Source organism: Perkinsus marinus (genome assembly GCF_000006405.1).
Source record: "Perkinsus marinus ATCC 50983 genomic scaffold scf_1104296962766, whole genome shotgun sequence".
In the NCBI taxonomy this organism is placed as follows: Eukaryota; Perkinsozoa; order Perkinsida; family Perkinsidae; genus Perkinsus; species Perkinsus marinus.
In genome coordinates, this window is record NW_003205333.1 from 152312 (window position 1) to 167407 (window position 15096).

The window sequence follows — 15096 nt, forward strand, 5'->3', positions numbered from 1 at the left end:
ACAATTCTGATCGGGACTACCAACATACACCTCCCGCTTTTATGTCAAGGTTGTCCAGTTAATGGTATGATTGTGAACGTCGTATTAGACGTTTGTTGTGAGGAAAACCTGAATATAGTTTTTCATGTTGTACAGAGGAGAGCCGAAGAAGAGAAGCCTTAGAATGCCATTTAAAGTGGTTTTCGCTTCTGATCTCAGTCGGTTAGGGTCCTGCGGTAGTGGCTCGAATCTCTTCCATTCACTATTGATTGCTTTCGCTCTCGTCATCACCATACCGGTTAGCGAGTGTAACAGCACTGGAATCTGTGATATAACGGTGGTTTGTGTTTATCAACCTGGAACTGCCAGAATTCCTGCTGATGTTACTGCTTGTATAACTCGTGGTGTTACCTTGGTCGACTATGAGCTCTATTTCGCTGCTACGTGCTGTTGCTATTGGTCATTCCGTCTAAAAAGAGTAGTTGCACATTTTCTCTCATCACAACTATACAGTGACTTCTTCTGGAGAGAGACGTTCCACTATGTCTTGTGTTAATCAGTCGTCACTTGAAAAAGCTAAAATCAAAAGCTTGTTTTCAAACTAAGCAACAAAGGGAGCGGCGTCAGGCGCGATGATTCACCACAACAACGTTTGATCGGCAGTGTTGATCAGCACAACTAATATCAGGCTGATTTGATCCGTCGTACTGATGAAACATCGAGTTGGATGAGATGTGATACAAGCCGGCATTGCAATTTTCTCGATAGATTATTCATTTTTGTTGTCTTGATTCTGTTCGTTCGAGAGCCGCCATTTTAATGTCCTTCAGTGCGGCTGTGGTAGTCAAAGGGTAGAACCGCCTACCACTGATAAGCTGACGTCACCAGCTTATTCGATCTGATCAGATAATCCGACTGATAAACCTCTAAATCGACTATCTACAACGATTGACTTTCTCAATACGTGATTATATGTTGTTGCGTTCACCATAGATTAGTTCGGGGCAGATCTCCAAAAAAACGAGAGCGCTCAGGCACGAACTGAATCGAGTCGGCACGAGATTGCAGACCTGCAGGGGTAATGTGATTGCCATATCGTACCGGACGAGTATCATCCTCTAGACCGAATCGAGGCAGTACCATGATGTACGTGTAGGAATACTGCATCAAACTCAATTATCGTCATATATGATTCTGTTAGTGATCAACTTGCGTTAAGTGACGGGTAACCATTTTCATGCATGATAAGAGTGCCGGCATCTGTAAGAGGAGACATGACAGTGTCAACGCAAGCACATTTTCAGTGGTCGAGTCGGATTCGGTTTGGCTGCGTGTTACTTTTGGTGTTTTGTGGGTAGTTCTCGCAGCGAACCTCTTGCACACCCCGTGCGGAGGGCGACTTCCTCAGGGAGTTATACAGCACTAGCGATATCAGAACAAGACGGACCACGAAGGGAATTCGAGAGGGTACGCATATGTTTTGGCGCGCCGATGTAGACCTGTCGTGAACTTTGACAGCTTCACGACCATTAATACTGCTAACATTTTGCACCGAGAAAAAATGAAACATTTCACATCGATTCCGGCCTGAATGTGAATCGTCGAAAATCGTTCGAAGTTCCTGCAATCTCCTAATCTCCCTGCGTATCTCCTCCATGAGATCTGTCACGGCATCGTTATGTAGATTCACGCTATACGTGAGTGTGTAGCCATTCATACCTCGCACGTAAACGACCCAGGTTCCATCCTCGGCAGGGACATTTTCGCTGCTTCTACCAGAAAGAGCGTTGGTGTTCCCCATAGCGATGATGATTAACCACAAGTGGACGACAACATCAGAGGACTATGAGATACCCCACTAAAGTTACTAAGTTACAAAACAGGTCGGCATCGATCGGAAACATGCTTCCATCACAATCAGCACCATTTCTGTGCACCATTGTTGATAGCAAAGATAACCTTACCACCTACTCCCAACTCAATGCACTCTCGATGTGTCATGAACCCTTCAGGAGTCTGCATTATCCAAGTCCCTGTGTTCATCCTAAGTATCACTCAAATGACCATAAAACGCCCCAATCACTGACCCACCCAGTCCGCTCCTTCAGCTCGTGAGGCAAGAGCCAGATGTCTCGGCTGGGCTTCGACACTACTTGAATATTACGTATGACGGGAGCAACTGACCAAGCTTCCTTCGAACGTGGCCTCTTAGCATCACCCTACATTGGTATCGTTTCAGGAGGATATTGATACGGTTTCCCTCCACTACGAAACCCCTTATGAAACCTCCCCGCTGCAGTAACTTCAAAAGATGCACCTACGGTTGCATCTTAAGGTCGGCTACGACTCGCACTAGGCACCAGTGTTGGAATATATGTTCGCTTTCCTCAGCTGAGAAACGCCCCATTAGGAGATTCCTCAGTCATTATAGGAGTTTACATACGAATTCGGGTAGAAGTGTACAGAAACCAATGAGAATTTCCCCAAGTTCCTCAGAATTTCCATTTTGTCAACAACACATGTGGTTGACCATGTGCATAGTCTTCCGACACTGCAAGGCATACCTTAACTCTTACGTTCATCGTGCTATATGGACACCGCTGTACCGGTGCTGTAGCCGTCAGCAGGCTAGTCACCATCTCACATGCCTTCTGCATCTCCAAATGGACATACACGTCTCGTACCCCGCACCGAACCCGTGTGGAGAGTAGCGCTCGCCCAACTAATCGATTGTTCTGGCACCCATGGAGAAGTCTTCCCTATCGGCCTGCAACTCTCAGCTACCCAAGGCACTCAATGCCCTCCTTAAGTAAGACAAAAGGACTCGGATATTTGTTTGTAGACTCGCTGCTATCCTCAGTGGAAAAATCCGAGTTTTCCACCGGTCTAGAAAGTGAAAACTTTCTTCTTACCTTTTGAAATGCGTCACGTGAAAAGTCTACATTCTTCCGACGTTCATTTTTATTGTTTCATAGTGTTCCTGGGAGGTTGTATAAAATGTTTGATGCTCGTTATACCACATCTGAGTCGACCTCAGGTACTCTGCGAAGAAGTCAGCTGAGAAGGCCACCAGAGACCTGCTGGCTGAGGAGGCTGGCGACACTGTCACTGTGCAGATTAATGTTGATAAGATACAGGGAAAAGCTGATAATAAATATCGGTTGATGTAGTATACAGGCTTAGGAGAGGACCATTGTGGAAGTCGTCGTTTTCAGACAAGTACCTCACTCGATTCACGGCAAGAACGGCATCGAGGGACTGTCCATTTGCCTTATAGCTCGGGATCCTAAGCAAACCGCTCAGAAGCTGGTGGCCAAGTATGGAGGATCTTTGCGTATCTTAGGTCGTTATAGGTATTATGCAGATACAATTTGCCCATTGCCAAGATTGTAACCATCAAGGCTCTACGATCGAAGTAATAGAGGGCTTGCGAATCTGTGCATATCTCGACTGAGCGCACCTGAATCACTCCGTGTGGGAAAATATGCACATGGTCAACTACGTGTGTTGGTGAGAATAGAAAAGTTTTGTGGAAATTTTGAGAAAATACTTGTTGGTTTTTCTACCTTTCCGTTCTTCTAAATCGTATGCCAATTTTCATCATGTAGTGAGGCGCTCAGCTGAGGAAACCCAAAATATGTTCTATCACTTGGTGTAGGTACGCGGCTCGTTTTGAGCTCCTCCGGGATCTGGCCAACGCTCACGACGTCTTTCTCTGCGATTCCTCCGTGTCCGATATGCTCCCCAATCTCCTTGGCAAGTACTTCTTCCATCACAAAAAGCAAAAGATACCGTAATTCGAGGAAATTCTAGGAGTGCTGTTACTCCCCGCTGTCTTTAGGGTTCCCGTCAAGTGGCCTACTTCTAGCGACGTGGATCCTACCAAGCAAATTGAGAAGGCGCTCAACAGTATTAAGTCTAATCAGGTTACCGCGAGTGATCCATTCTTCGTTTCTGAGGTACCCGTTATCGTAAGAGTACTGGAGCTAGCATCAGCGTCCGTATTGGTGACACGTCCATGGCTAAGGAGTGGGCTTGTTTTGAATCTTCCATTCTAGGCAGGAAGTGTATCTTTCTCAGGGATCTCGTCGAGAACGCTAGAGTCGTCCTTGAGGCCTTGTCGAGCGACATGTTGTCAGTGAAACGTAAGATCCTTAGTGTCGGCGTCCAGAGTACAGACTCGATCATGCTCCCCGTATGGGCGGCTGAGGCGCCGAAACCTGTGGCAGAAGAGAAATCTGGAAAGAAGGGCGTCAAACGGGTACGCTTTGAGGTGGCTGAAGAGGAGGAGGAGGAGGAGGAGGAGGAGGAGGAGGAGGAAGAAGAAGAAGAAGACGTTGGCAAGATGAAGCTGTCGGAAGTCCCTGTGGGAAAATTGGAGGAGGTAGGACTTGAACCGGGGATCTAGGGTTGTTGCATTGCAAGTGCTGTCGCAGAGACGTGAGAAGAAGCGTGTGGCTGTTGCGGCTGAGGCGCCTCGGAAGATCTCAAAGCCTAACGAGAAGAAGGGCAAGAAGAAGACTGCTAATAAGAAGAAGCCTCGTAGAAAATAATGTGGTGACCAGAAGCATCTGAGCTCATCCCCGGCCAGACGTATTCTATCGGCTCTATCGGCACTGTCCTTATATCGAGTAAAGTTTCTCCCACGTATACTGCTAGTTGGTTCGCGTTGGGGTTGATCGTTATACTTTTTTGAATAGCCTCTCTTGTGCTGTTGTTGCCTCTGCTACTCCTTCACTATGAAGATCAAGAAGCCTTCTAGAAGACAAACTCTGAACAGGAAATATAATATCCAGAAAAAGGTGGAGCTCACTTGCGTCGGTGCTCTGTTGTTTGCCACGTCGACGTAGGTGAAAGAGCATAATCGGAAGGTGAAGAAGCAGGCTAGGGTGGCAAAGAAAGTCGGAGTTGTGGTATCGAAAAAGAGAAGAGATCCGGGGATACCGAACAGCTGGCCTTTTAAACAGGAGGTAGGTCAGGTTGGGATGTTTTAACACGGGTTAAATCGTTGGGGTAGGTACTGAATGACATGGAGAAGAGGAAGCAAGAGAAGGAGGCTCATATTAAGCGGGAGAGGGAACTCCGCAAGAAGGTAGGGCACTGTTACTGATGAGCCTGTCGAGTGAGCCGTCATTGGAATAGGGCTTGCCAGTCGAGCCAGTGGTGTCTAGGAAGAATCAGGACAAGGTGGTGAAGTCCCTGGCAGAGTTGAAATCGGAGGCGGAGCGAAGGACGAGGTATTTTGGAGGATGGAACGGTAGGGGTTGTGATGTGTGTTCTCCTTCGTTAGGCTCTATGATCGATCGGCTGATGCGCTCATTGGCTCGTCTACTTCTGTGAGGGACATGCACAGCGTGACTCATCTTGGGAGCGGTTCCAAGGAGGTAGGGGGAAGGCGAGGCGAGGTGATATGACTTGGTGGTGCAGGCACAGAACACTAGGAGGGCCTATTATAGGGAGCTGAGGAAGGTTATGGGCATGGCTGACGTCGTAGTAGAGGTAGCCTGCTGCTGCTCATACGACGACTTGGAGGTCTGCATCGAGTGATGTGTTAAAGGTTTTGGATGCTCGAGACCCTCTGAGTTGCCGATGCAAGAGCCTCGAGGAGGAGATACTTTCAAACGGCAAGAAGGTCATCCTTTTGCTTAATAAGATTGGTAATCAGCCGGTGTGGAATCGGCATAGTAGTAGTAGGGCTACTGTTGGTTTTAGATCTCGTACCTAAGGAGGCTGTCCAAGCTTGGTTGGCTTACCTTCGTAAGGACTTCCCTACTATTGCGTTCAAGGCCGCTAGGAGCTCTGGGGACCGTAGGGGGGAGGGTACTGCTCAGTGGTGTGTTATGGTTTTCAACACAGGTCAAACTGGCAGGGCTATCGCGGCTGAGACGGCTTCTGAGGGGCTATTGAAATCTAGCTATGGCGTCATTGGCAGCGACGCCCTGTTGCAGCTCTTGAAGAACTATGCAAGGTAGTGTTGTCCTCAGCATGTGGCATTGTATGTGTTGCATCAGGAGTGTTGGTACTGGTCGCATCAACGTTGGTATTGTTGGCTACCCCAACGTTGGTAAGTCCTCTGTTATCAACTCTATGAAGAGAGGCAAGGGTGTGCACCTTATGACTGGCAATCGTGCTGGGGTTACTAAGCAGATGCAGGAGGTCCAGATAGATAAGACTGTGAGCATGATCACTATTGTTGCTGGTAGGAGTACCCTTCCCTTTAGGTGAGCTTACTAGATTGCCCCGGTGTAATTTTCTCTGGCACTGAGGAGTCGGCCAGCAACACTTCTAGTTTGGTAAGAAGAGTATTTCTTCTACGGTGGTGCTAATGTGGATTTGTTTTAGGTAATTCGACAGTCGGTGAATGTGGACGCCCTCGAGGACCCGATGCCAGTCGTTGAGGCGTTGGTCAAACGTACACCGCGCAACGCCGTGTTGAAGCATTTCAAGGTGAGCCTGGAGGGGTAGTGCTGATATGGAGGCATACCATATTAACAATTGTTGGTTGAGATTGTTGTGGTATGTAACCCATCACGCGAGTGTGATTATATCAGCATATGCATTTTCGGATGGTTTTGGTAGATGCCTGCATTCGAGTCGGTGAATGAGCTGGTTGGTCATGTGTGTCGGAGTCGGGGTAAACTCCGTCGTGGGGGCGCACCGGACTTCCGGCAGGGAGCCAAGGACGTTCTTAGAGAGTGGACAGCTGGCAGGCTGCGGTAAGGGCGCGCGAGGTAGAGGGAATTACTGTTTTTTAATCAGATTCTTCTGCATGCCTCCTGCAGCTGATAAGGGCAAGAATTTCGCTAAAGTGGTCGCTGCTGCCAGCCCCGAGTTTGACATTGACGCACTCTTCAGCCAGGTAAGGGTGAAAAGTCCACACTTCATCAATAGGACGGGTGATTTGACGTTTCAGGCGGATACTAACGCGGAAGCGGCAGCTGGGGTGGAGTTCAGCGGGTCGGCTCATAACGCGGCTCAGAGTGCTGACATGGGCGTCGATATGGAGATGGAAAGCGGCGAGGAAGGGGAGGTAGATGAAGTTGATGATGACGACCAGGAGGAGGAGGAGGAAGTGCCGGTGAGTAGATTTAGGGGTAAGGGGAATGGTATTGTTGTTGTTGGTAGATTCTCATTGACGAGGCTGTTGAGGAGAAGAAGGCTTCTGGTAAGACGAAGGAAAAACGTATATTCACGGGATTGAACCCGCGTGTGAATCGGGATATCAAGAAGAAGACTAAGGAGGCAAAACGTAACCAAGGGAAGAAGGAGAGGAGACAACGAACGCAACAGATGGAGGTGAGCTCAGGAGGGTGTGCTGGAGTTGTGATGGAATATCCAGGCTTCCGACACCGCGATGGAAGGCGATGACGACGGCTACAACTTTCAGAGGGACTTCAAGTGATGACTTCCCTTCCTCGTGTATTATCAGAGCCAGATGATGGCCATAACGTTAACTTGACGTAAACTAGTTTCTCCTTGTATAGAGGAGTATTGGATTTGCGTTACACTGACGGGGTGGGATGTCAATTTACGGCTATTTCGAATGTACTGCAAGAGGCTAGCCGGCTGAGCTATCTCTGTCCTGAAGGCCTTTACTTTATCGATGACAAATGTCTGCCTGCCAAAATGGTATGTCAACAGTAACAGTGAGTGCCCCTATGGTGAGCAGTGCTCCCACTTCCCACCTGCTCCAACGCTCTTGTGCTTTCTAGGCACGCATTTAGCAGGGGATGTAACGTTGCCGTACAACGCAGGTTTTCTGGAGGGTCTGTCGGTGATGTTCGGCTATGTTCCTTATGCTGCTGGCATTTTCTTCATCCTTATTACAATGTGAGCTCCTAGACCCGGCTTTGGTGGTACTGTATTGACCCTGCAGTTGGCGTAGAGGTCTTCACGAGTACAGTATCATCATATTTGGCATAATCGTGGTAGCGAGCAACGAATATGGATGGAAACACATTGTGAGAGTTTTCGATAGGAGACGCGCTGGAGTGTGTAGGTGGTGTATCACAGGCGGATCAGGCCAGGCCGGTCGGATCGTGTTGCACTTCGTGTGGTATGCCATCTTCCCATGCTGTTATAACAACAGCACTATGGACGATACTCGCACTTGATTTCTCTTATAGGGTGAGTCAAACACCCCAAGGCTATAGTGTGAGTAGTGACCGTGTCAGCTCCTGTGCGACGTTCGCTCGGTCTGTCAGGGTGGCCTCACCTCGTTTGTAGATCGATTCAGAGCCTTCCTGCATGCTGGGCACCTACTGCCAACGGCCTCGGTCATTTCTGAAGGTCATATCTGGGCGGCGCATCTTGGGCATGTTGGTGATTCAGATCACTTTGTTGCAGCAGCGGGGTTCTGGTCCCTGGCACTGCTTCCCGTACCGCTATCTCGTATAATCCTCAAGGACCATACGAGCCAGCAAGTCTTTGTGGCTGGCATCATTGGTAATACCATCATTGGATGTGGATCTTTCAGCGTGCGTTATGTCATCATAACTAGGGGAATAGTTCTTTATTATTTTGCGAGGCTATCACATCATCATTTCTGAGTATCTAGTTGTCAATATGTATTGGGTATTTACCCACCATTATATGCCATATTAATACTAATCTACGGAACTGAAAACTATATCAATTTCTCGATCTACGGAAAGGACCTTGAGCTTGCATATAGTGTGATTTCTCTCAGGTGTAGTTGAGGGAATAATTTGGTTCTTGCTCACACTCCTATTGCGTGTTAAGACGGAGAACTATACGGGCCGACGGTGGCTGAGGGGCTGCTTAGTGAGTCCCCCTTGTCGACTTGTCCTTTTTTCTCATTGGATTTCTCTCAGATTCATAACTGGCCAGCACCTCGGTGCTTTGTCCCCTTGAAAAATAGTGACATCACTGCTGATGGATCCGACGTGAGGCCACCAAGCACGGGCGTCCACACTCCTCGACAGCTGCAGCAGGCAGTACCTCTGGAGCCCGCGGGAGATCCTGGAGTGGACCCATCAAGTCCAGCATCGAAAATTTCAGGTTTAGTGTAGTGGACGTATACGTTGTATTTATGACACTTTTAAAAGATATATTGTAGAAGTTAATACTACTCTTGAGCCTACCGCACTGCAGTTATCTTCCCCTGCTATATGCCGCGACTGTGGTAGCTAATCTGTAGCAGATATACTTGTGATATAATCTGCGTATTGATTATTGGATCTACTTCGGTATTGTGTTGGTATCAAAATTGGCGAAAAATTGATGAGACTGTGGGAGGTGTAGTTGGACTGGGAGTTGATCGGTGGTGAAAGTGTTTTTCTCCGTTCCGCAACTGCTTAGTGGTGACACGGTAGTACTGAATCAGTAGTGATGGTAGTCTAGTAAGTGAGTGAGGCCATGGGAGATCCGAATCGCGCTGGGCAACTGCCTCTGCACGCACGCGCAAGCCATTCTTGAAATGAGAGTACTACCATCACAACTCCTATTGCTAGTTGGTCTGTACTGCACCAGCGAAGCCTTCTGATTGCTACAGACCATATCACATTCATCTTATGTCATCGGCGTGTCACCCCATCTGGTATGTCAACTCGGACAGCGTATGCCCCTTCGGTACTGATCGATTCTTCCTCCGGTCATCGTACTGGGGTGTGTTAGGTCATCACCTTGTTGGCGACATAACTGCTCCTTTTAACCCGAATTTTTTCGAGGGTATCTCCATCGTATACGGGTACTTGGAATACGTAGTGGAGGTGCTATTGATTCTCATCATGCTGTAGGACGGGGCTTCTCCGACGATAGGATTTATGTTTGGTTTTCTCAGCTGAGCTCAGGACTTTCCTCACTAATTATAGGAGTTTATATATAAATTCGGGTAGAAGTGTACAGAGACTAACAAGAATTCCCCAAATTTTCTCAGAACCACATGCAGTTGGCCATGTGCATATCTTTCCACTCGAGTTCTCACTAGTCCGCGAGTCGATCTCTTCAGGTGGCGCAGAGGGTCTCGCGAATACAGTCTTGTATTCTTCATCATAGTCATTTTCATATTGAGCGAGCTGGGCTGGAAACGTGTTGTAACCGAGTCGGACCTGCGGTAAGATGATAGACTGATGATGATGCAGGTTCGCCAACCGCGGCCTGTGGGGAGCTGCAACATCACATGCGGCATGCCTTCGAGCCATGCAGTGAGAGCAGTTGGAATATGGCTAACTATAATGCTTGATCACATCTATCGTGCATACTGCCCAGAGCAGGGGTACAGTGTAAGACTTCCGCAGCCTCTCATTCGCGACCATATGTGGTTTCGGGCGGACCCTAGAAGTTTCCTCACTAATTATAGGAGTTCATATATGAAATCGCGTAGAAATCTACAGGAAGCAACAAAACTTCCCCGAAAACTGCCCTGAATTTTCATATTGTCACCGACACATGGGGTTGACGATGGGCATATTTTCCAACACTGACTTCAGATGACCAGGTCGTGGCTGGAGAAGATCCGCTCCTTCGTACGCGATGGTCATTTCCTTGCTACCAGCCAGAGCATCTCCCAAGGTGGTGTTGTTGCCTGCGTGTCGCACTCTGATGACTTCGTTTCGCCTCAGACCACTTGGCCGTAGTCATTTCCTTCTGGTCGCTGGTACTGCTACCAGTGCCCCTATCTAGAGTAATCATACGAGATCATACTGCTGAACAAGTCTTCATGGGTGGCATCATAGGTCGGCTTTGGAATCATATTCCCTCTTTGTTGTTAATCGTGCATCGTATAGGTATTGTAGAGGCGATGGTGTGGTATATCATCACGTTGTTTGCTCGGATAAAGACCGAGCGCTTCGTGGGAGTTCGAGTTTGGAAGGGCATTTTTGTGGGTTCTCGGGTACCGCCGTTGTCATCACGTTGTATTCGTCCTATCTAGATACACAATTGGCCGGCGCCGCGCTGTTACCTCTCGAAGGTTGAACCTGAATGCCGTGATGTTGGAAGTTGTGTGGAGCTAAATGAACCAACGGCCTCTTGAGGTTCTCACATGCACTTACTTTGCACGGCTTCATCATAGCGTCGATTGAATCTTCAAACCTCGTCGTACTCTACTATTCATCCCGCACTGGAGCTTGCGCTCCTTTTTCTAATTCTTCATGTATTGAGTTTGTTAGTGACATCGTGACGCTAGTTGACGGGTTACTTCCTCCTCCATGCAAATGTTGTCGCGATGCTGTTATCTAGCGGCTTCCATGCATCAGCTAGCGATTCACTCTGGTGTGGTATCGACTCGATCTGCCCTCTCTCGGGTGAGCCACACTGAGCGCTCTTAATGCGGCTGTCTAGACCAAGTCTCAGCCCCGAGCCTGCCCATCACGACCAAGCCCCACTGCCTATTCTATTGTGAGGGCCCGGCATAGTAGGAAGGTCTCGGCCGATACACGACGGGATGTTAGGCATACTCCTAAGAAAATGATTGCTGATGTAGGTGGGAAAGAGCCGCCTCCCGGGATCGAACCTGGGACCTCTGCAGGTCCACAGCACGAGAGTACTGCAGCCTGGCGAAGTGCTCCCTTGGGGTTCCGTAGTCCCTCCCAGAGATATTCCTGGCCCGAGGAACAAACCTGAGGCCTGGAAGCTCAGTCCAGAACAACATTCACAACTAATTGAAGAGTAAAATAAGACGCCCTTTTGCTGATTACAACGAATTTCGTATTTTCCAGGTACCTGCCATCTGAGGGTGTGAAAGTGGTGAAGGCCAGGAGCAAGGCTCATAAGCTGTTGGCATTGTACTGCCGCAAGAAGGACTGGCATCGATGGCAAGCCGCGATGGACCATTTCCAGCAGCACGACATCCCGGCCGATGAGGTTACCTTTTCCCTCATGATGTTTGGGTACATCATGTGCCCTAAGCATCCGGGTAGGCTGGTGTGTTGAATTTCGTGGCGCGGTGACGTTTTTTGGTAGGTTTGGATATGGCCCATTCGGTTTTGGAGGAGATGAAACAGTGCGGGTTCGTCCATCCTACTGTGGTGAAGTTTCACGAGGAATTTCTACTATCACTGCGGGAACTAGAGGCCTTTGATGCTCGGCCGAATACTGGGAACATCAGACAGGTGGAACCGGGCGGAGGCAGTGTTGGACAAACAAGCACATAGTCAACTACATGTGTTGGTGACAATATGGCGGAAAGTCTCGTTGGTTTCTGGAAACTACTACCTGAATTCGTGTATAAACTCCTCGAATGACTGGAGAAACACCTGAGCTCAGCTGAGGAAAGCAACCAATATTCCTCCAACACTGAGCAGAGAGGAATGCTATCATGACGGTCTGCCGGTGATAGGCCTTCCCCGACTTGTTCGTTAACTCACCTCAGTTTCAAGGGAATAGGCGTCCCAGGAAACCTATCCCCGAGGGGGTGCTTCGATCTGCCACTTGTGTCAGATTATGAGGATGTTCTGGCAAATATCCATGCTGTCGAAGCGTCGTCGTATAAGGCTCTTCCAACAGGATATGGAGAGGAGAGTCCTGTCGGGGCAATGGACAACTACGGGTATTGAGCATGGGGAAGGAGAGGATGCTGGTGAGGCCCTTCGAGAGGCTGCACTGAAGGCAGCTTACGGCTACGATGGGATTCGAGTACCCGAGGACGATGCTAGCGGTGTAGTTGATGATGGTAGGAGGGCAAGACAAGGCGCAGGAGCCTACTGTAGATTTGGTCATGCTAGGGGATAATGAGTACTTGGGGACCAAGAGCGCCTCGTGGATGCCCGAAGGTTCCAGTAACATAGAGAAGACGGGTGGAGACGTCCCTGAGGGAAACGTAGCTGAGGTGAGCTAGAAGTCGGCCTGGCGATTCGACATGCTACTTCAGGCAGCGGCTGAGCCCAATTACCGACCCTCGGATCAGTTCTGGGCAGCTCGCGAGGAAGAACTTACTAGACTGAGAATGGAAGACTCGCTGTATCGGCGAACGCAGTCTTTCAATAGGAAGCGAAATCCTCACAGGAGGAGTAATCGAGGCCATCGGTGACGTCTACCATGCTTCTCTGGTGTTACGTATTTGTTTCTAAGTTGATATTTTCTGCATGTGTTGAGTAGTCACTGAACTTGGCCCCATCGTAGTTCTGCCATACTAAGACCAGAACGTGGGGGGACAGGGAGGTCAAACTGCCGGGCTTATTAATACAACCGTCCTAGAGAAGGCGCTAATCCGACTTGAACAGACGGTCCGGATAATACTACTAGCAGCAGCCGAATGTTGTGGAGAGGAAGATTGCCGCTCAGTACTTCTCAGGTATGCTATTGGTTTTGAGTTGTACGAAATTCCGTGACCTCAGGTCAAGCGAGAACATCATCGAGATATAGTCAACAAACCGATAATACAGTCGGATATAGTCTTCTCTGCCGGACCTTGCCCAATCCAACTGAGGCTACAGAAACATGACCTTTTCTCATTTGACTTGAACGAATTACTAAGCGACGATAATGTCATCGATAAGCCTCAGCAAACAATCGACTACCACAGTGCATAGTAGGTGAATAGATAAATCAGGCTTTTGATAATACTGGTTTATGATGGATTCCTACCATACACTGTATCGCCTGTTTCCCCCTACTAGAACCTTCAGTCTTCACTTATAACTCAGCACTACCCATAAGGTTCAATAATCCAGATGATGATCTACCCTGTTATCGTCCGGAACAAGCACAACACCCAAAACGCTACGAGAAAATATAACTGACGATATAGGTAACGTAAGTCCACTCATGAGACTCAACCGTACCGTGCAGCACAAGTGGCTGCTACAAATCAGGTGGGTTCCACGAACCCCACCAAAATAATATTTGTTTTATGATGAAACCTGCGACATTCACTTACTAGTAGCATTCACCTTATCAGTAGCAGTTTGATAGTATTTGTCGGCAGTCGCCTTGGCGTCAGCGGCGTATTTACCAGCAGTCTCCTTAGCATCAACAGCATACTTGCTGGCAGTATCCTTAGCATCAGCAGCGTACTTCTCAGCAGCCTCCCTAGCACCGGCAACATACTTGCTAGCAGTGTCCTTAGCGTCAGTGGCATACATGGTCGCAGTCTCTCTAGCCTTGGTGGCTCTTTCCTTCACATCAGCAGAGTACTTAGCAGCAGTCTCCTTGGCCTGCGTAGTGTACTGATGAACAGCATCTTCGCCTTTTTTCATAGAGGTCTGAGCGGCCTCCTTATTCTCATAAAAAACCTTCTGGACACGCTCGACAAAAGCAGCCCACCACTCAGTGGCCTTGTTGCGAATAGCTAGAAAATCCTCTTCAGCAATCTGCAGCGCGGGAAAAGTGTCTTTCACATAGGATAAGATAGTTTGGAAAGACCTCAAGTAAGTCTCGAAATAATCCACCACGTTAGCATAAACCTTCTCGCAAGACACACTCACATTGCTACCAAACGCATAGACCTTGTTAGTAGCACGAGCATGAACTCGAGAGCAGACGGTCGAGCCCAGAGATAGAGCCCGACTGAAAGGGCTCACCCCATCAGCATCATGTGAGCTATGAGGACTTGCAGTAGAGGCTTCAGCAGATGACTGAGGCTCAGGGAGTAAACGATCAACCAACTCCTCACCTCTACTCAAGAGAGAGTCGACGAAAGAGTAGACACTTCCCAAAGCCGCACTAGTTGAGCGGCTTACTTTCTTCCCAGTATCCGTCTTCTTGAAATCATCAACCATCTTCTGAGTCTTCAGAGTGGCACTCTCAACAGTACTATTAATAGAATCAGGCATGTAGTTTGGCATAATCACAATCGATACAAACCAAAAGCGAAGAAAACGTCGCTGAAAATAAGGGACAACAACTAGTGGAGCAGCACACAATAATCGTGCACGCAAGCGCAAATTCAGCACAAAGCTCTCAAGCTGTCTCTAGCGGGAACTTTCCATTCTGTTACGTCCTCTTGGTCAAGCCATTCACCCGTGGCGAGAAACCCAACACTTACATCTGCGCTTGATGATGAGTTCGTCACCAGAAAATGCTTTCAACTTGCTATCAAAGTCCAATCACATCGATATGCTACCAAAGGAATAGATCCCCGAAGTCTCCCTCATTCCGGAGCCTTTCTGCTCTACTAATATCGATCAGCTCGCGTACTCCACGTAAAACGCTACC

The 15096-nt window shown here is 48.5% G+C and overlaps 6 protein-coding genes across 6 annotated transcripts; 4 read left to right on the top strand and 2 right to left on the bottom strand.

The window, feature by feature from the left end:
• Positions 1–1896: 1896 nt before the first annotated feature.
• Positions 1897–2636, bottom strand: Pmar_PMAR014601 (ribosomal protein S8, putative; the record flags this gene model as incomplete). Its single annotated transcript, XM_002771522.1, has 4 exons — positions 1897–2023; positions 2071–2158; positions 2203–2296; positions 2556–2636. The coding sequence occupies 4 exons, from the start codon at positions 2634–2636 to the stop codon at positions 1897–1899; spliced, it is 390 nt and encodes a 129-aa protein (XP_002771568.1).
• An 87-nt stretch (positions 2637–2723) lies between these two features.
• On the top strand, positions 2724–4609 carry Pmar_PMAR014602 (50S ribosomal protein L1P, putative; the record flags this gene model as incomplete). Its single annotated transcript, XM_002771523.1, has 9 exons — positions 2724–2788; positions 3017–3145; positions 3195–3296; positions 3344–3394; positions 3638–3772; positions 3821–3888; positions 3939–4008; positions 4060–4363; positions 4416–4609. The coding sequence occupies 9 exons, from the start codon at positions 2724–2726 to the stop codon at positions 4530–4532; spliced, it is 1041 nt and encodes a 346-aa protein (XP_002771569.1). The 3' UTR covers positions 4533–4609.
• A 68-nt stretch (positions 4610–4677) lies between these two features.
• Pmar_PMAR014603 (GTP-binding protein-animal, putative) lies at positions 4678–7440 on the top strand. The gene is made up of 17 exons (XM_002771524.1): positions 4678–4781; positions 4830–4949; positions 4997–5071; positions 5122–5216; positions 5270–5363; positions 5407–5478; positions 5537–5636; positions 5692–5787; positions 5836–5947; positions 5991–6153; positions 6201–6272; positions 6322–6426; positions 6559–6695; positions 6739–6838; positions 6893–7057; positions 7105–7275; positions 7319–7440. Exons 1-17 carry the CDS (start codon positions 4719–4721, stop codon positions 7379–7381), a joined length of 1803 nt encoding a protein of 600 aa, XP_002771570.1. The 5' UTR covers positions 4678–4718; the 3' UTR covers positions 7382–7440.
• A 140-nt stretch (positions 7441–7580) lies between these two features.
• On the top strand, positions 7581–9177 carry Pmar_PMAR014604 (hypothetical protein). The gene is made up of 8 exons (XM_002771525.1): positions 7581–7640; positions 7692–7809; positions 7856–7940; positions 7993–8133; positions 8184–8268; positions 8311–8424; positions 8669–8763; positions 8814–9177. Exons 1-8 carry the CDS (start codon positions 7583–7585, stop codon positions 9009–9011), a joined length of 894 nt encoding a protein of 297 aa, XP_002771571.1. The 5' UTR covers positions 7581–7582; the 3' UTR covers positions 9012–9177.
• Positions 9178–11409: 2232 nt separating this feature from the next.
• Pmar_PMAR014605 (hypothetical protein) lies at positions 11410–12778 on the top strand (the record flags this gene model as incomplete). The annotated part of the gene is made up of 6 exons (XM_002771526.1): positions 11410–11421; positions 11471–11610; positions 11661–11857; positions 11905–12053; positions 12382–12613; positions 12666–12778. The coding sequence occupies 6 exons, from the start codon at positions 11410–11412 to the stop codon at positions 12776–12778; spliced, it is 843 nt and encodes a 280-aa protein (XP_002771572.1).
• Positions 12779–13684: 906 nt separating this feature from the next.
• Positions 13685–14767, bottom strand: Pmar_PMAR014606 (conserved hypothetical protein). The gene has a single exon (XM_002771527.1). It carries the CDS (start codon positions 14724–14726, stop codon positions 13812–13814), a length of 915 nt encoding a protein of 304 aa, XP_002771573.1. The 5' UTR covers positions 14727–14767; the 3' UTR covers positions 13685–13811.
• Between the last annotated feature and the right edge of the window lie 329 nt (positions 14768–15096).